This window comes from Marmota flaviventris, chromosome 1 (assembly GCF_047511675.1).
Source record: "Marmota flaviventris isolate mMarFla1 chromosome 1, mMarFla1.hap1, whole genome shotgun sequence".
In the NCBI taxonomy this organism is placed as follows: Eukaryota; Metazoa; Chordata; class Mammalia; order Rodentia; family Sciuridae; genus Marmota; species Marmota flaviventris.
Genome location: NC_092498.1, coordinates 156,613,858 through 156,631,852, shown reverse-complemented (window position 1 = coordinate 156,631,852; position 17,995 = coordinate 156,613,858). Strand labels below are relative to the sequence as shown.

General features: G+C 46.1%; 2 protein-coding genes across 5 annotated transcripts in view; both read right to left on the bottom strand.

The window, feature by feature from the left end:
• Window positions 1-15,921, bottom strand: part of Gnb1l (G protein subunit beta 1 like) — a 70,383-nt gene extending 54,462 nt beyond the window's left edge. Inside the window, exon 1 of the mRNA XM_027924323.3 lies at window positions 15,831-15,921. The gene's annotated coding sequence lies outside the window, so the exon portion shown is untranslated. The remainder of the gene's footprint in view (window positions 1-15,830) is intronic.
• Rtl10 (retrotransposon Gag like 10) lies at window positions 10,545-16,277 on the bottom strand. 4 transcript variants are annotated; one of them, XM_027924321.2, is made up of 3 exons: window positions 16,204-16,277; window positions 15,831-15,928; window positions 10,545-13,822 (listed from the first exon to the last, which is right to left on the bottom strand). In XM_027924321.2, exon 3 carries the CDS (start codon window positions 13,610-13,612, stop codon window positions 12,419-12,421), a length of 1,194 nt encoding a protein of 397 aa, XP_027780122.1. In that variant the 5' UTR covers window positions 13,613-13,822; window positions 15,831-15,928; window positions 16,204-16,277; the 3' UTR covers window positions 10,545-12,418. The 4 variants fall into 4 exon arrangements, with proteins under 4 accessions (XP_027780122.1, XP_071473970.1, XP_071473977.1 ...); XM_071617869.1 differs by lacking the exon at window positions 16,204-16,277 and adding an exon at window positions 13,990-14,227 and having other exon boundaries at window positions 15,831-15,907; XM_071617876.1 differs by lacking the exons at window positions 15,831-15,928; window positions 16,204-16,277 and adding exons at window positions 13,990-14,227; window positions 15,521-15,713.
• Window positions 16,278-17,995: the final 1,718 nt, after the last annotated feature.

The window sequence follows — 17,995 nt, the reverse complement described above, 5'->3', positions numbered from 1 at the left end:
AGATTAGATAGATAGATAGATAGATAGATAGATAGATAGATAGATAGATAGATAAAAACAAATGGCAAGGAATGTAGCTCAGTGGTAAATTGCCCCTGGGTTAAATCCCCAGTCCCCCAACACCAAAAAAAAAAAAAAAAAACCCACCAAAAACAAAAAAACAGGGGCTGGGGATGTGGTAGCACGCTCACCTAGCATGCGTGAGGCACTAGGTTTGATTTTCAGCACCACATTAAAAAAAATAAAGTTATTGTGTCCACCTAAAAAATTAAAAAAAAACAAAACAACAACAATAAAAAAAACCCCTGCATCTTTAGGGTCTTTTGTTTTCTTCAGTGGTGCTGGGGATTGGACCCAAGGTGTCATGTATGCTTGGCAAGTATAAACCACTAAGCTACATTCTCAGCCAGCATTTTCAGTTTAAATTCTTACAAAAACAAAATAGATACAACATTCCAGCCCACATGACTTCTAAAAAGTTCTACCAAATATTTAAAAAAGAAATAAAATTGGTCCTACAGTTTCTCCCAGAAAACAGAAAAAAAAAAAAAAAGAGAGAACACTGCCTAATTAATTTTATGAGGCTAGCAATATCCTAATACCCAAACCAGATAAAGGTAGTACAACAAAAGAAAACCAACCACAAATATCCCTCATAAATGTAGATAAAAAAATACTCAAAAAATAGCAAATCAAATCCAACAATATATAAAAATAATACACCATAATCAACTGGAATTTATCTTAGTTGACTCAATATTCAAAATCTATCAATATAAATCACATTAACACACTGAAGAAAAACCATAGGACTATATCCATTGATAAAGAAAGAGTATGGGCAAAATGTAACATCCAAGCATGATTTTTAAAAATCTTTCAGTGAGTATCATTCATAAGAGAAAAAAATTATAAACTTGACTCAATAAAAATAGAAACTTTTGCTCTTTGAAAGATACTTTTAGTTTGCTGTTGTAGCTCAGTGGTAAAGTGCTTGCCTAGTATGTGTGAGGCACTGGGTTTGTTCTCAGCACTGCATATAAATAAACAAAATAAAGGTCCATTGACAACTAAAATATTTTTTTTAGAAGAAAGATACCATTAAGAAATTGCGGGGGTTGGGAGTATAGTTCAGTAGTAGAATGCTTGCCTAGATAGGATGCACAAGGCCCTAAAGAAAGGAAGGAAAGAAGGAAGGGAGGAAGGGAGAAAAGGAAAGAGAGGAAAAAAGAAAGACAATCTACAGAGAGAAAATATTGCAAATTTTTAAAATCATGTATTTAGTAAAGAGGGCTAGAGGTATAGCTGAGTGTTAGAGCTCATGCTTAGCATGTGCAAGGCCCTGAGTTCAATCCATACACAGAGAGAAAAAAAAAGAATTCAATTTGTATAATGAACATAAATAATTTTCCAAACTCAGTACTAAAACAACAAAATTTAAGATGGGCAAAAGAAATGCTAACATGAGTATGTAGCTCAATGGTAGAGTGCTTGCCTAGTATGCTCAAGACCCTGGGTTCAATCCCCAGTACTGCCAAAAAAAAAAAAAAAAAAAGTGCAAATGGCAAATAAGAACTTGAAAATATACTCTACACCTATGGTTATTAGGGACATGCAAATTAAAACAACAAGAAAATGCCATCAGAATGGCTAAAATTAAAAAGACTGATCATTCCAATTGTTGGGAAGTATTGAAACTTTCATACACTGCTGATGGGTTTATAAAATGGTACAACCACTTTGGAATAAATTTTGGTCATTTCTTTAGAAAACAGCCCCACTCTGGAAACAACCCAAATACCCATCAACAGCTGAACAAACAATGGTATATACACACAATGGAATATTTCCATACTCTACAGTAAAAAGGTAGGAAGTACTGACACACGCTTTGATGTGAATAAATCTCAAAATAATTGTGTTGGGTGAAAGAAGCCAGAAAAAGAGTATACTGTGATTCTATTTATACAAAATTCTAGGAAATGCTAAGTGGGCTAAAGTGATGGAAAAGCTGATTAGTGGAGACCTAGGGATGGGAAATGCAGGGATGTGGAAAAGGGAAGACCACAAAGGAACAGGAAGAAACCTCAGGGACAATGATTATCTAGAGTGTGGGGATGGTGTCAACAGATAGTGAAAACTATCTATTGCTTTAAATATGCGCAGTTTATTGAATATAAGTATACCTTGTGTAAAAACAAAAGCCATTAGCATTAAACAAACCAATTAAAAATATACAAAAGATTGGAACAGACATTTCACCTAAGTAGAAATATAGATGGCAATTACAAAAAGATGCACAACATTAGCTTTTAAGGAATTCTAAATTAAACCCATAATGAAATACCACTACATACCCATTTGAATGGCTAAAATTAAGGGGAAGAAAAAGAAAGAAACCAAAGGCTGGCAGGAATGTGGAGCAACAGGAACTTTCATACATTGTTGGAGAGAATGAAAAGTGGTGTGAGCACTCTGAAAAACAGTTTGGCAGTTTCTTATAAAAAAATAGGTATGTGTTCTACTACCCAGCCACTCTACTCATGGATATTTAGAAAAAATGAAAACTTATGTGCAAATGAAAAACTATACATGAATATTTAGTTTCTTTCATAATCATCCCAAATGGAAAACAACTCAAATGGCCACCCTCAGGTGAGTAGAATACTATTCAGCAATAACAACAACAACAAAAAAAAAAAAAACTACTGATAAACACAACAACATGGATGAGTCTCCAGATAATTATGTCAAGTAAAAGGCTACCACTGTACAGTTCTATTTGGATGGCATCCTGAGAAAGGCAAAAAAGAAGGTCTGAGGACCAATCAGTGGCTTCCAGAGGTCAGAAAAGGGGAAGGGGTTCACTGCCAAATGCCATGAAGGGGAGGATTTTGAGGGAAGGAGCAGTTTTCTGTGTCCCAGTTGTGATGGTGCTGGCAAAGAAGTACATCTAATAATAAAATATCCATGAGTCCATACTGAGGTAAAGAAATGACTGAATAAATTTAAAAATGGGGAAGGAAAGCAAATCTCCCATGCAGAATTCCACTTTACATGGCTATTCCACTCTAAAAGGGGGATTGTATAACTTCTACCCTTCAAGTATGGACTGTGCATGAATTTTTTGCTAAAAGTATAGTAAGAAAAGGGAGAAAAATAGTAATTTCACAGTGGAGAAACCTGGCAAACACTACTCAACCAGGTCATCAACAGTGATAGGTCGTGTTGATATGAACCAATGATATGACAAGAAAATAAAAATGACACTTTACCTTTGTGCTCTTTCTTCTCCAAACCTCAGTCTAATCATGAAAAAATAGGCTACAAATCCCAACCAAGGGTCTTTCTACAAAGTAAGAGACTTTTGTATCTCAAAATTGTCAAGGTCATTGAGGATAAGGAAAGTTGAAGAAACTCACAGCTAAGAAGAATCAAGGGAAACAAAAGACTAAGTATAACATGAGATCCTGGGCAAGATCCTGGAACAGAAAAATAGGACCTGAGGTAAAAACCTTGGTAAATCTGAATACAATCTGGGTTTAAGTCATTAACAATGTATGGATACTGGTTCCTTAGCTGTACCAATTTAAGATGTTAACAAGGTCAAGAGAGCTCAGACAGGCTTCTATGTACAAGTTAACAGTGGGCCATTACTCTCGTGGCCATTTTCTGGGAGGCTATATTTCAAATAAAATATATGATATCTTTGTGCTATTTTTTTGTGCTATAGTTAAGGGTGTTTAATTTACTACTAACATTATAAAAACTCAGCTTTAGAGAGAATTCCTAATTCTGCTCAAGATGACTATAAACAGATTTAAAGTCAATTTCAAGTGTTTCTCCTACTTGAAATAATTCATCATCTTATTTCTGCCCAAATATAGATTTATTCAAATTATCAAAGGTGCCTCCTCATTTGTTGAAGCAATACTAGCAATGACTTTTATCATTGTTTCTTCAAAAAGACACCTTTTTCTGATGCAAGCAGAGCAGCACGCCAGGCAAAGAAAGAAGGCCATGCTATCTCCTTTAACCTAACCTACTTTACCTGTCTTTGAGATAGAAAGATTCAAAACCAACCAGGTTTGCAAGCAGCAAGAACATGGCCATGAGGCTCAGGGCAGACATGCAAGTAGCATTCAAGTAGAATTCAGGGCTTCCTCCCACCTCCTGCTCATCTCCCAGAGTACACCTGGAACAGGAAAAAATGCTTCCTTTCCTGCTGTCCTCCCCTTGTCTGTCTGATGAGAACAGACAACAAGACCTGCAACCTCAGAACTGGCCCTGCACTATGGCCTCAGCCAGCATTCTCATTCTTCCAGCCAGGCCCACACAGCACACTCCATGTCACTGGGATGTCTAGGCCCACTCACTGGTACACTGCCCAGTGCTGCTGCTTCAAACCAAAAAACCCAGGTCTGAACACACCCTTCCTCATCTGTGAAATGCATGGAGATCCATGGGAGTCAGTGGGCATGCATAATTCATCAGAAACCAGTTCAAACACCTTTCTCCAAGTCTGCCCAACAGTAACCCCAAGGTTAGTATCACTTCCATAGCCTTAGCTCTAAGCCCAAGACAGGTGGGAGGAGCCTGTGAGAGATGCTGAGGCCCCTGAGGGGTGGTCCTGCCTTAAAGAAAACCTAAGACACAACCTACATCAAAAGAGCCCAGACTTGTCTATGTAGGTTACAGAAAGACTGTGCTCCAGATGAAAACAAGGGAAGGTACAAGCCTGTTGGGATGATAAGACCGTTATGTCATAACCTGCTGCCCATGACCACAAAGAACTGGTTATGCTCCCAGGCTAAGGAAAACATACCATACACCCCTGCTTGAGCCCTTGGGCTATCAGAGCCAGCCTTGAAGGACACCCAGTTCTCTGCTGGTTTCACCCAGCTCAGGACCAGCCTGGGAAAGATCTGAGTAAGCCAGGTCAGCCATAGCATCAGCCACAGCCACAGTCCTGCCGGTGCCCACACAGATCCCTCCCTGGTCTTGAGCGCGGGAAGCAGGTCTGGCCATGGTAACTCAGACTACACAAAGAAATCATTTCTGGAATGGGGCTCTGTTTGGCGATTCAGTCAAAGGCGCACTTCATAGCTCCTTTCCAAATCCTGTGCATTGTCAGGGCCCTTTCCCCTTTGAAGCCTCGCTGAGTGATTGAAGCGTCTACTTTCTGAGGGACAGATAGCACTGGGCTGGTAATCTGACTCTAAGCCACGGGATAAAGGTAGTTTGTTTCCTCTCAGCCCGTCTGTCAACACCTCCTCAGTAATTAGCCCTAATTATTACAAAGGGCCGGCCTCCCATTCGGTTATTAAATCAGAAATAGTATCATGGTCGGGCATCTGTCAACGTCCCGACTGGCGACCTTCAATTCATTGAATCCTCTGTCAGTATCCGCCTTGGGAAGCGCCCAAGCAGGCAGGGAGGTAGCAGCTTCAAAGATGTAGATCCTGGGGAGGAATTCCAGGGATGCAGGGAAGCAGGGAGGGTGGGTACTATGCAGCCCAATACCAGTGCCAAGATAGGAGCTGGGCACTGTCCACTGCAAAGCAGTGAGGATACAACCCAATCACAGTTACTTCCACCTGCCAGGGCTGACTGATGTCATCTTTGTGCTTATGGAGGGGGGTTGGAGTTGATAAGGCATACCCTCAAAGGCCCCTTCTCCTGAAAGACAAGGTGGTTCTCCCCAGGCCTGCATCTAGCACATCCATCTCCAGATGAAGCAAGCAGACTGTGCCTTGACTGACAGCTCAGCCTGAGGCCCACTAATGCCCTGCACCAACTCAGTAAGGGTGTTCAGGAAAAACACCTAGGAGAGAAAGCCAAGCCCCAGCTTCAGGGAACCCTATTCTGAGCCCAGCATAACCTGGGTACCACTGTAGACAAGGCATCTCCTGAGAGCTGGTGTTTTACTAACACAACAGAACTTGGACTGGGCATAGTGCCCGCTACATGCCCATAATCCCAGTGACTTGGTATGCTAAGGCAAAAGGATCTCAAGTTTGAAGCCAATCTTAGCAACTTAGAAAGATCCTTAGCAACTTAGCGAAACCCTGTCTCAAAATAAATAATAAAAAGGGCTGGGGATGTAATTTAGTGGTAAAGCCTACTAAATTCCCAGTCCCAAAAACAAAACAAAAAAAGAACTTGGGTTCTAGTCATAGACACGATTTCCATGCTGGAGTCAAAATCACTGTAGTCCTGAAGAACATGCTGTAAGGATGATCACTACTTCCAGCCAGGGAAAACGGTCTGCTTATTCCACCACTGAGACCTTTAGCTCCCACAAAAACCGGCTTTGGCTTCCTGCTGAGAGGCTGCCTCTCTAAGCAGGACCCAGGGCCTCAGGCCAGGCACGGACCTTACCTACATATACAGTGCCTGAATACCTGACTGGTTCTGTATATTCCCCTTCTAGACAGACCCCACTGATTTAGGGAAGGGAGCAAGTTACAGCCCCGTGTTCCTGAATGTTCTCCTCTGCTGGAGACATGGCCCAAGTGGGCTAGTTCCCAAATAGAACTGATAGTAGCCCACCTGCCAGTCCCTCAAGGCCTGCTCTTCTCCCCAGTGGTGCCACCACCAAGTCCCTGCTGGGTATCTAGCACTCAGATCTAGTGGCCAACAATTATGTTGGCAAGGATAGGCCAGCTAAGACAGTAGGAGTGATCTCATGAAGACCTAGACATGGTTGGTTTTCTTCCTTGGTGGGGTCTGGAATCTTCTTGGCTGGAGCATGTGAAAGGTGATGGGCTGGTCAGCTTCAGTATGAGAAGGCAACCTGCAGTTTTGGGTGCTGAGCAGGTGTTGAGGGCACAAGTCACAGATTGAGGTTGGAGGAAATGCCAGAGTGAAGGGCTGCTGGGCTGCAGGAGTAGGCACGGGGGTGTCTCTCCTTGAATAGGAGACTCAAGCTGAGGCTGAGGACATCTGTCTCTTCAGAAGCAGGTTAGAAAAGCTTGTAAGATGGCAGGAAGGAAGCCTGACTGAGGGGGATTTTTAGCAGCCTGTTTGCCAGGCATTTACAGGCAGAGGTAGGAACCCAGCCAGCAATGGGCCACCAGCTTTACTGTATCTAGAAAACACAGGGAAAAAAAAAAATAGTGCTCTACAGGAAGCATGACCATTCCCATGTGCTACAGCTAGCTGCAGCTCACCCCTGCCAAGATGCCCAGTCCACCAGAGGCCATTGCCTGCCCCATCAGAGAGGGACAACACTCATGTAGGGTAGGATCAGGGGCCAATCCCCTTGGGCCTCGGGGATGGAGATTATGTCCAGGCAGTTTGTGGGAACACAATCTGACTTAAAAGAGGGGTCCCTAACCACAAGTGTTGAAACATTATGACAGAGACTTGCATATCCTATGGTAGAAGCCACCTCAGGTGGCAGGAGTCCCCCATCATACTCCTGGGGTAGTGTGGCCAGCTGTGTGCCTCATGGACTCCTAAGTACCCACATCTGATACAATGCTGGCTGTGCACATGCTCACACATTTCACAGCAATAGGTCTACCACACCGACAGATATGCAAATAAAGGTGAAAATCAGTCTCCCTGGGCACTGTAAATGGGCACTTCCTTCACTGAGGAATCCCTACATGCATTGCATGTGACAAAGGAGACATCTTTGTAGCTCACACATACTACCCCTCAGCCTCCAAGATGCAAGATACCACTCTGGCAAGGTGTCTCCACTGTGCATCCATGATACAGTAGGCTCTCAAGCACCCAGTCACACTTCCACTGTCCACCTGCCCTCACAGGGCTAGGGCTGCTCCAAAGGCCTAGGACTGGGCAGCATAAAGACACAGAGAAATAGGGACAGAATGGGGGTGGTGGGTCCAGACATCATTTTTCACCCATCTAGTGGCCCAGTCACTAAGAAGGACATAAGAATCTGGCAAATATATGCTCACTTACCACCACTGGACCCAGTCCTGTGCAGTGAGACCCCTGAGACCAGGAGGGAAGAATTCAGCTGCTGAGGAAACCTTGAAGGCCAGGGCTCTTCCTCCACTGGCCACCCACAGTGTCTCCAAGCAGTGTTGTATGGCCCCTCTACAGAGGTCACTGTGGCCCAGAATTAAAACTATGAGAACTCAGAGCTCCTACTGTCCTGTCTGAGCTTGGTCAGGCTGCTGATAGGCATTACTGGAGCAGGGTGAGGGGCACATTAACACCCATGATACCCTATTGTGTTTTTAAAATTAGCCAAAACAATCTGGAAAACAAAGGGTAGTGATGGATATTTCGCTACCAGAAAAATCAACACTACTTATAAAGTCAAAATACCTAATATGGGATAGACCAGACCAGAGTTCTATTGATTTGTAAGGCTAGGATGGCACTGAGTGGTTGATGGCCCGGGTAGGTCCATGCCTTGTGGAAAAAAGAGAAATGAGATCCTCTACTACTTGAGATATAACAGGTTATGCTCTGGAAAACACAAGCCCCCAACCTAGCAGCTTAACACATCAAAAATTTATTTCTTGCTCATATTACATATCCATTGAAGTTGGCAGAGAGGCTCTGCCCATCACAGGCCCTTGATGAAGATAACAGACTCTCCTTCCACCAGTCACACTGACAAATAGACTCCAAGTTTGGTGTAAAAGACAACACATTAGATGATGTCTTTGAACTCCCATGAAGGAAAAAATTTCTTAAATTTAAGTAATAAAAAGAACGCCACAGACATAACAGCTGAGCATTGCTATTCAAGGGCAGAAGAGACTCAGCAATCCCATGCCTCAGCACAGGCACCAGAGTCTGAAGAAACCTTGCACAGAGCCACAGAGGGCTCTCATAGTAGCAGTCCAAAATTGTGAAAATGAAAAACAAAACCAAAGAACATTGTTATTAGCTGAATTGTGTCCCCCTAAATTCTTATGTTAAAGTCCGAACACTCATTTCATCAGAACATGACTCTATGGAATGATCCTGGAAGGCAGGATCAGCACCTAGGTCCATCCCTGAGTATGTCTAGCAAACCCTACCAGGCTTTGCAATTTCCAGAGAACTCTCCTCTGGGTCATCTGCCCTGTATGCAGGTGGCAGCAGGAACAAATGACCCAAGGCCTCCTTACATGCGCCATGCATGATGCATAGCCTTCTCTCCTAGCCTTTGGTTGCCTTCTTTCCCAAGGAGTGGTAAAGCAGCTCAGTAACTGCCTCTCACCAGCAGGTACAGCTGCTTCTGGTAACAAAGTCACTTTACAACACTGTATACACCACCTGTGTAGGACAGGCTATAGCCCCCCAATTCTTTCCTCCATACCACTGCACAGGAACTCAGAAATGGACAGTCTGGCTCCTGCTGCTGCAATGCCCCCACTCCTTTCCTTTTAGAGAAGAACCCAATCACAATGAATAGGACCCATTTCCCAAATTAATAACAGGTCATATGGACTCTTTCTAAACACTTGTCTTCCCTGCCTATTGATAGAGATGCCACAGTTAACACTTAGAGGTATGGTGGACTATAAGTTACCCTGGCAGAACAGGGGAAAGCAGGAAAGATAGGAACTTTAAGCTAAAGGTGCATCAAATGGAAGGCAGTTGTACAGAAGTCAGCAAAATGGTTAGAGGTCAGCTGGATGACTGAGCTGACCATTCAAGTAGCTCCAAGTTCTACAGATATGGGCAGGCCAGGCCACAGCTGGCTGGAGAGGTATAAGAGAACAGTCTGTCCTGGCCCTGAGCAATCATATGGTGGGACAGCTGTTGTGACCCTGAACAGGACAAGGATTGGGCCAGGATGTCTAGAGATTTCTAAATCTGAATCAAGAATGCATATCAGTTTCTTCTGTCAGGTTGCTTGTTTTCCTTCAGGTTCCTAAAAATAGCTTTTCACCTATTCCAAGATTTCCTGCTGTACCTTGAAATAATACACATAAAACCACCTGAACCCAGAGCCTTTTAAAAGTAAGTTACGAAATAAAATAATACCAACATCTATTTTTCTGAAAATATCTTACCAGATGTTTGCTTATTACCATTTTTTCCTAAAAAAAAAAAAAAGTTGTTTTCAATTTGTCTTTTTTCATCCTACTTTCCTACTTTTCAGGAAGATGTCCTGATTTTTTTTTCCCCAACAAAGGTAAAAACAGAAGAGTTTTGAGATTTTGTGCAAGCACCTGAGTAGATACACACTGTACACTGGGATGACTGAGCCCCCATCCTCAGGTAACCTTTACTTAAGGAAGCTTCCACACTCAGCTCTCATTAGAAACCATCCTGTGCAAAACAGGATTTTCTTCATTCCAATCTCTGGCCGAGGGACACCAAATTCTTAATCTCATGCCTGCTCCTCACTTTACCTACAGCTCTCAGAAGTCAGTTCTCAAGGCCACCCTTCATCTGCCAAGCCTCCCAACCCCACCCATTAGGCCCCAACTCCTCCCACCAGATCCCTCAATCCTGAGGTATTTTGTGGGAACCACACCTGTGACACTGACCTGGAATGCTTACAGCTGGGCCTCTGTTGACAAAACAAAGACTCTATTCAGCAGCAACCACCACATCACACATTTAGCAATGGATCCAACACACGTTTAATGAGCACCAATTTTGTACCAGGGACACAAAGCTAAGACTAACGTCCCTGCCCTAGAGGCTCACAGTCTGCTGGGGGATACAAGTTATTTACATCACTGGGGTTTTAAATGCTGAATCAGCAATATGCAAGAGTACATGGGGGGAGAGCACGGACTACTTTAGAAAAAGGGCAATAAAGAGTGAAATTATTATTTGCAGGAAAATTGATAGAACTTGAGAATATTATGTTAAGTGAAATATGCTGAACTCAAGAAAATCAAGGGTTGTATATTTTCTCCAATGTAGAAATTAGAAAAAAGTAAAGGTCGTAGTGGTAAGGAGGGAAAAAAATCTCATGAAAACAGGACAGCAGAGAAAGACCAGGGGAGGGAAGATGGGAAAGGGGAGGTGCTGGGGAACAAAACTGACTAAATTATAGTTATATTGTATAAATGTATGAATGTATCAAAAAAATCCCACTATTACCTATAATTATAATGCACTAATTTTAAAAAATAAAAGAAAAAGTGGGGGCAGCCAGGCATAGTGGCACATGCCTATAGTAGCCACTTGGGAGGTTGAGACAGATTGCTTAAGTCCAAGAGTTTGAAGACAGCTTGGGCAATACAGCAAGAAACCAAGTACAAAAAAAAAAAAAAAAGAGGGAAAGGAGCAGCACAGAAACATTAAAATCTGTACCAATTTCTTAAGAAAACTGGTGTGGTCATTATATTACCATATAGAAAGGATAATGCCTGGCAATGGGGCTTGGGCCCCACCTTCCTGCATCTAAAACTCCAGCTGGCTTGGGCTTCTGGTAAACCCACAAGGAAGCCAAGATGCCATCTTACTCATTCAGATGCATTGATTGCTGCTTCCCCACTATTCACAAAGGCCAATGTATGGAATCAATGGAGTGTCTACTGATAGATGAATGAATAAAGCAAATGTGGTACATTTACATAATGGAATATTATTCAGCCATAAAAAGAATGAAATATGGCAACACAGATAGAAGTAGAAAACATTCAGTGAAATAAACCAGGTACAGAGAGACAAATACCCTATGTTGTCATATGTGGAAGTTTAAAAGTTGATTTCACAGAATTACAGAGTAGAACAGCCTTCACTAGAAGATGTCAAGGATGGAGGCAGGAAAGACAGATGAAGGTTAGATAACAAGTACCAAAATACAAAATTGTTCTAGTTTCTATGACACAGCAGGGTGACTACAGTTTATAACAATATATCATATAAAGAACTAGAAGAGAGGAGTTCAAAGGTTCACAACACAAAGAAATGATAAACATTTAAGCAGATGGAAATGCCAATCATCCTGATCATTACACATTTATACATGTGTACCAAATTATCATACTATATTCCATGTACTTATGCACAATTTAGAAAAATATTTTTAAAAAGTGGCCATCTCCTCCACACAGCCTTTCTTACATTCCAACCTGGAGGTCACAGGTCACAGAGAACCTGAATTTGGGGGGCAGGAGACAGGAGCACAGACACTATGTAGGGACCATGTCCAACTAGGACAGGCAGGGCCAAACAAATCCAGTTCCAATCACTGTTAAAAAATGCCAAGGGTAGTGTTTTGTGAGAGTTAACAGGTGTAAATATCTGATGGGGCTGATTCTCAGAACTATCCAACTAGCAGGAACAGGCCCAGTAAGATAGTACTCCCATGCAAAGGGTGAGAACACAGCTGGAAACCCAGCAGGAGCAGAGAACAAGTGCACAGGGCAAAGGCCCTTGTTCTGCTTGGGACAGGGGGTATTGCTTGTGCTCCAACAAGGAACAAAGAAGTCCAAAATGGATGCATCTATTAGCCCAGCTATGAAGTTGTCTGGAGTCATCTGGGGACACCACTCTGTCCTGACTGGGGGCTATGGGGTTCCTTAGCAACACCAGCCACTTGATCACAAAGTGCACTATTGCTTCTACCTGGGCCATGTTCAGAGCCCATGGATGTGTGCTGGCAATCAGGAGAAAATGGAGGCTCTTCTGGGGTCTCAACTACCTGCTGTGAGGCACCTAAGGATACATCCTGGACTCCCCCAGTCTCAGAAACTTCCTCCTCTGTTTTCTGGGTTTTTGAACCCTCTGAGTAAGGTAGGTCTGTCATCTGGGCAGAGAGGTTAGGAGATTTTGAAAGTCTAGGGACAGGTTTGGTCCCTGCCTCCTCTGGCTGGAAGGGAACTAGCCCAACAGGACCAGGATCATGGCTACAAGCAGAACTGGACAGAACAGGAACCACCTGTGGCCCAGGCGTGCTCTCCTTGGCCAGAACATTTCTGGATGTAGAACAGGACCTAGACACAGCAGGGGTGGCCACAGCAGCTGAGACAGGCCTCGGGGGAGCACCCATGTTGAGTGCCAGGGCCTCTGAGAACCTAGCTAAATACTCTCTCACCACAGGCAGCTGCGGGGCCACTGGTGGCTGGCTCGAGGCTGGAGGCAAGGGGCAGGGCACTGCGGCATGGTACTCAGCAAAATTGTTTGGGTCTTGAATAACTTCCTCAAGATCCTGGCAGAACAGCTCATAATCATCAGGCAAGGGAAGGTCCCCATCAAGGTAAGGGGCTGCCCAGGCCCGGGCTCGTCCAGTCAGGCGTCCAAGAATCTCACAGACACGGCTTAGGTTGTCTTGGTAATGTTCAAAGCGGAAAGACATGTAATCACCTAGCTGGGCCAAAAAGCGATCCAGCAGCCACGGAGAGCCGTCAAAGGTACCTGGATCTGAGCCAGGCACCCAGTGGAAGTCCATCCTGAGGGGCCGGGGGCCGAGCATTCGCACAGCCGGAAGGCCCCTTTCTGTGGGCTTACCACCAACAGAATCACTAGCTGTGCTCTTCTGTTCCATGGTTGTGCGTACACACACAGGGTCCCCACAGCAGGGCCGCTCAATCCAGGGATCCACAAGGGGAGTATATGCCACCCCAGGAGAGGCCTGGTCCATCTGCTGCCAAGGGTGTGCATTGGCGTAATTGGCAGCTGCCCGGATGGGAATGCGAGGGCCCTGACGACGGCGACGACCCCGAGGCATACTGGAAGCAGAGGGAAGAAAGGAGGAAGAGCCAACGCAGGGAGGTTGTGGACCCAGGCAGCACAACAGGATAGGGATCAGCTGGACAGGATGTGGCAGACCCAGCAGTTCCAGGCAAATGCTGAGGACCAGGGGAGCTGTCAACTGCGACCTTAGGAGAGCAAGGTGAGCCGAGGGGACTGTCAGACGCAGGCCATCATCCAAGGCAATCTGTCCAAAAACAAGGTGGGGAAGAGCAGGAACTAGGCCCAACTGTCACAGGCTGACAGGAGAAGGCAACAAGCAAGCAAACCCTTGGTGCCCCACTAGGAGCTCTAGAGTGGAAGGAAGGGCCCAAGGGTTGGCCTGGAATGTCCAAGAAGGCAGGAAAATGTCACCTGTGACTTTCAAGGCAAAGGAGTAATGACAGATGCTGTCAATCTCAGGAGAATAAATGAGGTCAGATCAGAATTGTTCGGGAACTTCAGGACAATGACAATAACAACCTTTAAAAAGAGTCCTCCATTTGTGCCAAACACTGATCCCTCCTTGACTGCTGTCAGCATGAGGTTGGTACTATTATTGTCACTGAGGCAAAGTGGCAAAGTGACTTGTCCTGCAGCTACACACCAACTCCTAAGTAACAAGAAGACAGTGGAGAGGGTTGTAGAAGCCACAGGCCTAACACAACATTATATAGGTTATAGACTATGCTTCAGTCTGTTAAGTAGGTTCCTGGCTGCCACAAACACTATAAACCACTAAGTACACACAGTCTGTCATAAGGTTCTTGAACATCCAGCATCAGGCACATCCAACAAAAGCAGGGTCCTCAGCTGTCACTTGCTCCCTCCTGCCCTGTCCTCTCTCATGCTTTCTGCTGAGTGTCATCTGCAGGCAATGCCACCCCCACCCCAAACACATCTCCCTACATTTGCCATCCCAGGCTACAGTCAGCACCTGCAAAACCCTGGAATCCCTCTTGCTATATCTGCTCCTACCATCCCAATCCACCATGCCAAGAGCCTGGAGAGACGCTCAAAGATGGCCAAACTGGCCCCCCTCCAAGCAGAAATCACCAAGGAGACCAAACTCTAGGCAACTCAGTTCTCTTTTAGGGCAGGGAATCCTCTGGACCTCTCACTCTGTCCCAGCTCCCTCCCCAGTCTCTAGAAATAGAGACCCACTCACAACCTCCACAAAATTCTCTCTGCTTCATCCCTGCATACATATCCCAATCCTCCACCAGCTCACACCTAGGAGCACCATGGACTACACACACCTTTATGTCCAGTTTCCCATTTTACTATCTCAGTTCCCCCATGGAGGTACAGCTATGTTGGTCTTTCTAACCAGTACCTCCCAGGTGGCCTGCAACACTCAAAAGCTGACTGAACTACCAGCACCTACATCTGCCACCCAAGCTTTCTGGAATGACCCAGATATACCCCCCATTTCACCTTGAAAGCCCAGCCATTGACCCTGGCTTCTCACCCTACTACAGAAAAAAATATACTGTGGCCTGCAGCAGCAGTACCCCACAAGACAGCTTATGAAAGGAGTCCATTCATGAATCCAGTTCAGTTTTTCACTGAGTTCTAAAACGGCAGTGTCTATGATTCAGGCCCCAGTGCCCGCCATCTACTTAAGACTAGGTGTCAGGACCCCCCCCCCCCAAATCACATCCCATGTTATGAACCCTTAGTACTACCTAGACCTCTATCAGCCCTTCTTCCCTGTCTTCAACTCCTACCTGCACTAGGAAACTTAGCTGCCACCCTGCCCACTCACCTGCATACTCGTGTGCCCCTTGCTGTCTCCAGGAGACAGATCCCCTGTACTAGCCAGCCAGCACTGCTTTGCTTTAAGCATTCCTAACACCGGATCAGACTCTCATCATTTTGTGAACCTTGGCCGTCCCATTCCCACCTCACTTATCAGTATGTTGTTCGCTCTTGCTCCTCTCCTCAGCCTGCCAGTGTCCTTCTCCTGAACAGTCAGCGCGCTACTACAAAAGCAGGAACCGCGGCGCGCGTGTATTTGCCTCCGCAAAGCCAAAGGCAGCGCCTGGAACGCTGGAACCTTCTTCACTCCTTAGAAACCTAGGGGTCCCGGGGGGAAAGAACCCGCCCAAAGCCGAAGGCAAACAACTGCACCGCTCGCCCGCCCGCCCTCCCCTAAGCACCCGCCATGCAAGAAATATGAGCTCACAAGCCCCACAGCAATAAAGCCTACCTACCTGCAAATACGCTAGGTGCCCGCAGAGAGGGTCCAGAGATCCGAAACTGGAGACCGTAGGGACTGGCTTTTTTCTGAAAGCGAATATCCACGCGGCCCCTAGAAAAAAGATAACGAGATGAGCCTGAGTCAGGCAAAGCGGGAGCGGCGTCCTGAGACGGCGGGAACAGCCCCCAAATCTCCAAGGGCTCCCCAATCCCCGCCGCAGACCGAGAAACTTGAGCCCCGCCGGCCAGAAGCGCACCAGAACCCTGGCCCGAGTCTCCGAGCGCTCCTCCGTGGAACGGGAGTCAGGAAAGAACAAAGGGTCACTGCGTTGGGCCTGCACACTGGGTTGCCTCGCCGGCCTCCCGAGCTCGCGCTGCAACACTGACCCTTCAGACGAAGTCCTGGACGCCCCTTCTAGAAGCAAGCGACCCAAAAGAAAACCGCGTCGCGTAGCCACGCCCCCAGCGTGCGCGCGGTAGCCCCATACGTCCCTGCTCAGGCTCGCGTGACAGCCCAAGCCAGCCGCCCAGTCGGGCCGCGCGCGCGCCCTCAGCCCGCCGCGCTTGCGCCTTGTGCCTTGGGGTCTCTGCTGCGCAGGCGCTTCTGGGACTTGCCAGCGCGGCAGTGAAGCGCAGGGGGTGATGGGAGCGCGCTCTGTACTACGCCGCGCCTAGTGCCACGAGTGCAGGCAGGGCCGCTTGCGCAGGCGCAGATCGGGTGGGCTGTATTTGTCCCTGGCCGTAATCCCCTCCGATACTCCTGCAGCTAAGATCTAGAGGCCGACCAGTATCGACCAGGCCGATACTGAATCTGCTGGACACTGGGTGTCAGTAGGACTGCCCGGGAGCCAGGATGCTCCTGGCGGGGGTGAGGGTATCACGGAGAGTTTGGGTATAAAGGAGCTGTTGAGCCTATACCTAAGAGCTTTCCGAGAATAGCAGGCTTACAGAGTTCACTATTCACAGCCCAAAGCCGGTGCTCGAAACTTAGTTGGGACCTGTATCTACATACTTCCAGCCCAGGTGTGAGAGGGAGAGCAGGCTGCGGCAAGGACTGGCCACCTGAATGCCTAGGGTCTTAAGGCAGGGGCTGTCATGGGTGGGTGGGTGCTACCCTACCCCGGCTGAGGCTGGACCCAGAGAAGATTGGGCAGGCTGTAAAGGCCTTGCTACAGGGCCATAACCAGACCAAGCGTGCCACCCAGCATTGGTGACCCCAGTCAGCACCCAGACGCTCTGGGAGCCAGGAAGAGATGAGATCGTGTTCTCCTCACTTGCCTGTACACAGGCTGTCCAACACTACTTCCCCGCAACTTCGCGGTACCTAGAGAAGGGTTGGGAGAGGGTACCAACACCCAGCCCAGTACCAAGTGACCATGGGCCACGGATCTGGGTGCGGGCCGGGGCGGGCGGGCCGTTGGGTTCGGGGCAGGTGATTTGCTGAAAAACGAAGCTTCTAAAGGCAAACACACAACATATCTGTTCCCTTTTGGCCCTGGTCTGGTGACTCCTTTCATGAAAGATCTCTGAAATGTTATCTGCATTTATACCCAAACTCACTCCCTTTGATCCTTGAAACGCGAATCAAAGATCACATTGTACCTTCTCTGGTTCTGTCGGGGCTTTCAGTCGCCTGGGCCAAAAATAATAAAAGTGGCACCCAGCCAGGAAACGCCTTCTTGAAGTGTGAATGAAACTTGGATTTTTCGGTTGTATCTTTCCTAATTGACCTGATAATTTAAACTTCCTCCCTGGAGGGAGAAGGGGAGTTCCTGTGAATTCAGCTTACCTCAAGCTCCAGGCAGCTCCAGGCAGCTCAGGCCAACTCAGGGCCTACAGCAGAGTGGGCAGCAGGCTTGTGCAAAACACTAATCAAAGAAGGCCAAAAACAAACAAACAAAAAATCCTTTTTTTGGTTCAGATTGCTTTTTTGTTGTTGTTTTAGGCCATCCTCCAGTGTGTGTATGTGTGTGTGTGTGTGTGTGTATTGTACTAAGATATACAAAACAAAATTTACCATCTTAACCATTGTTAGGTATGCAATTCAGTAGCATTAAGTACACGGCTACCATTCCCAGACCTTTCTCATTACCCCGGGAACTGTCTTAAAAACTAGCTCCTCATCCACCTCACCCCCAACCCCTTGCATCCACATTTTACATTCTATCTCTATGAATTT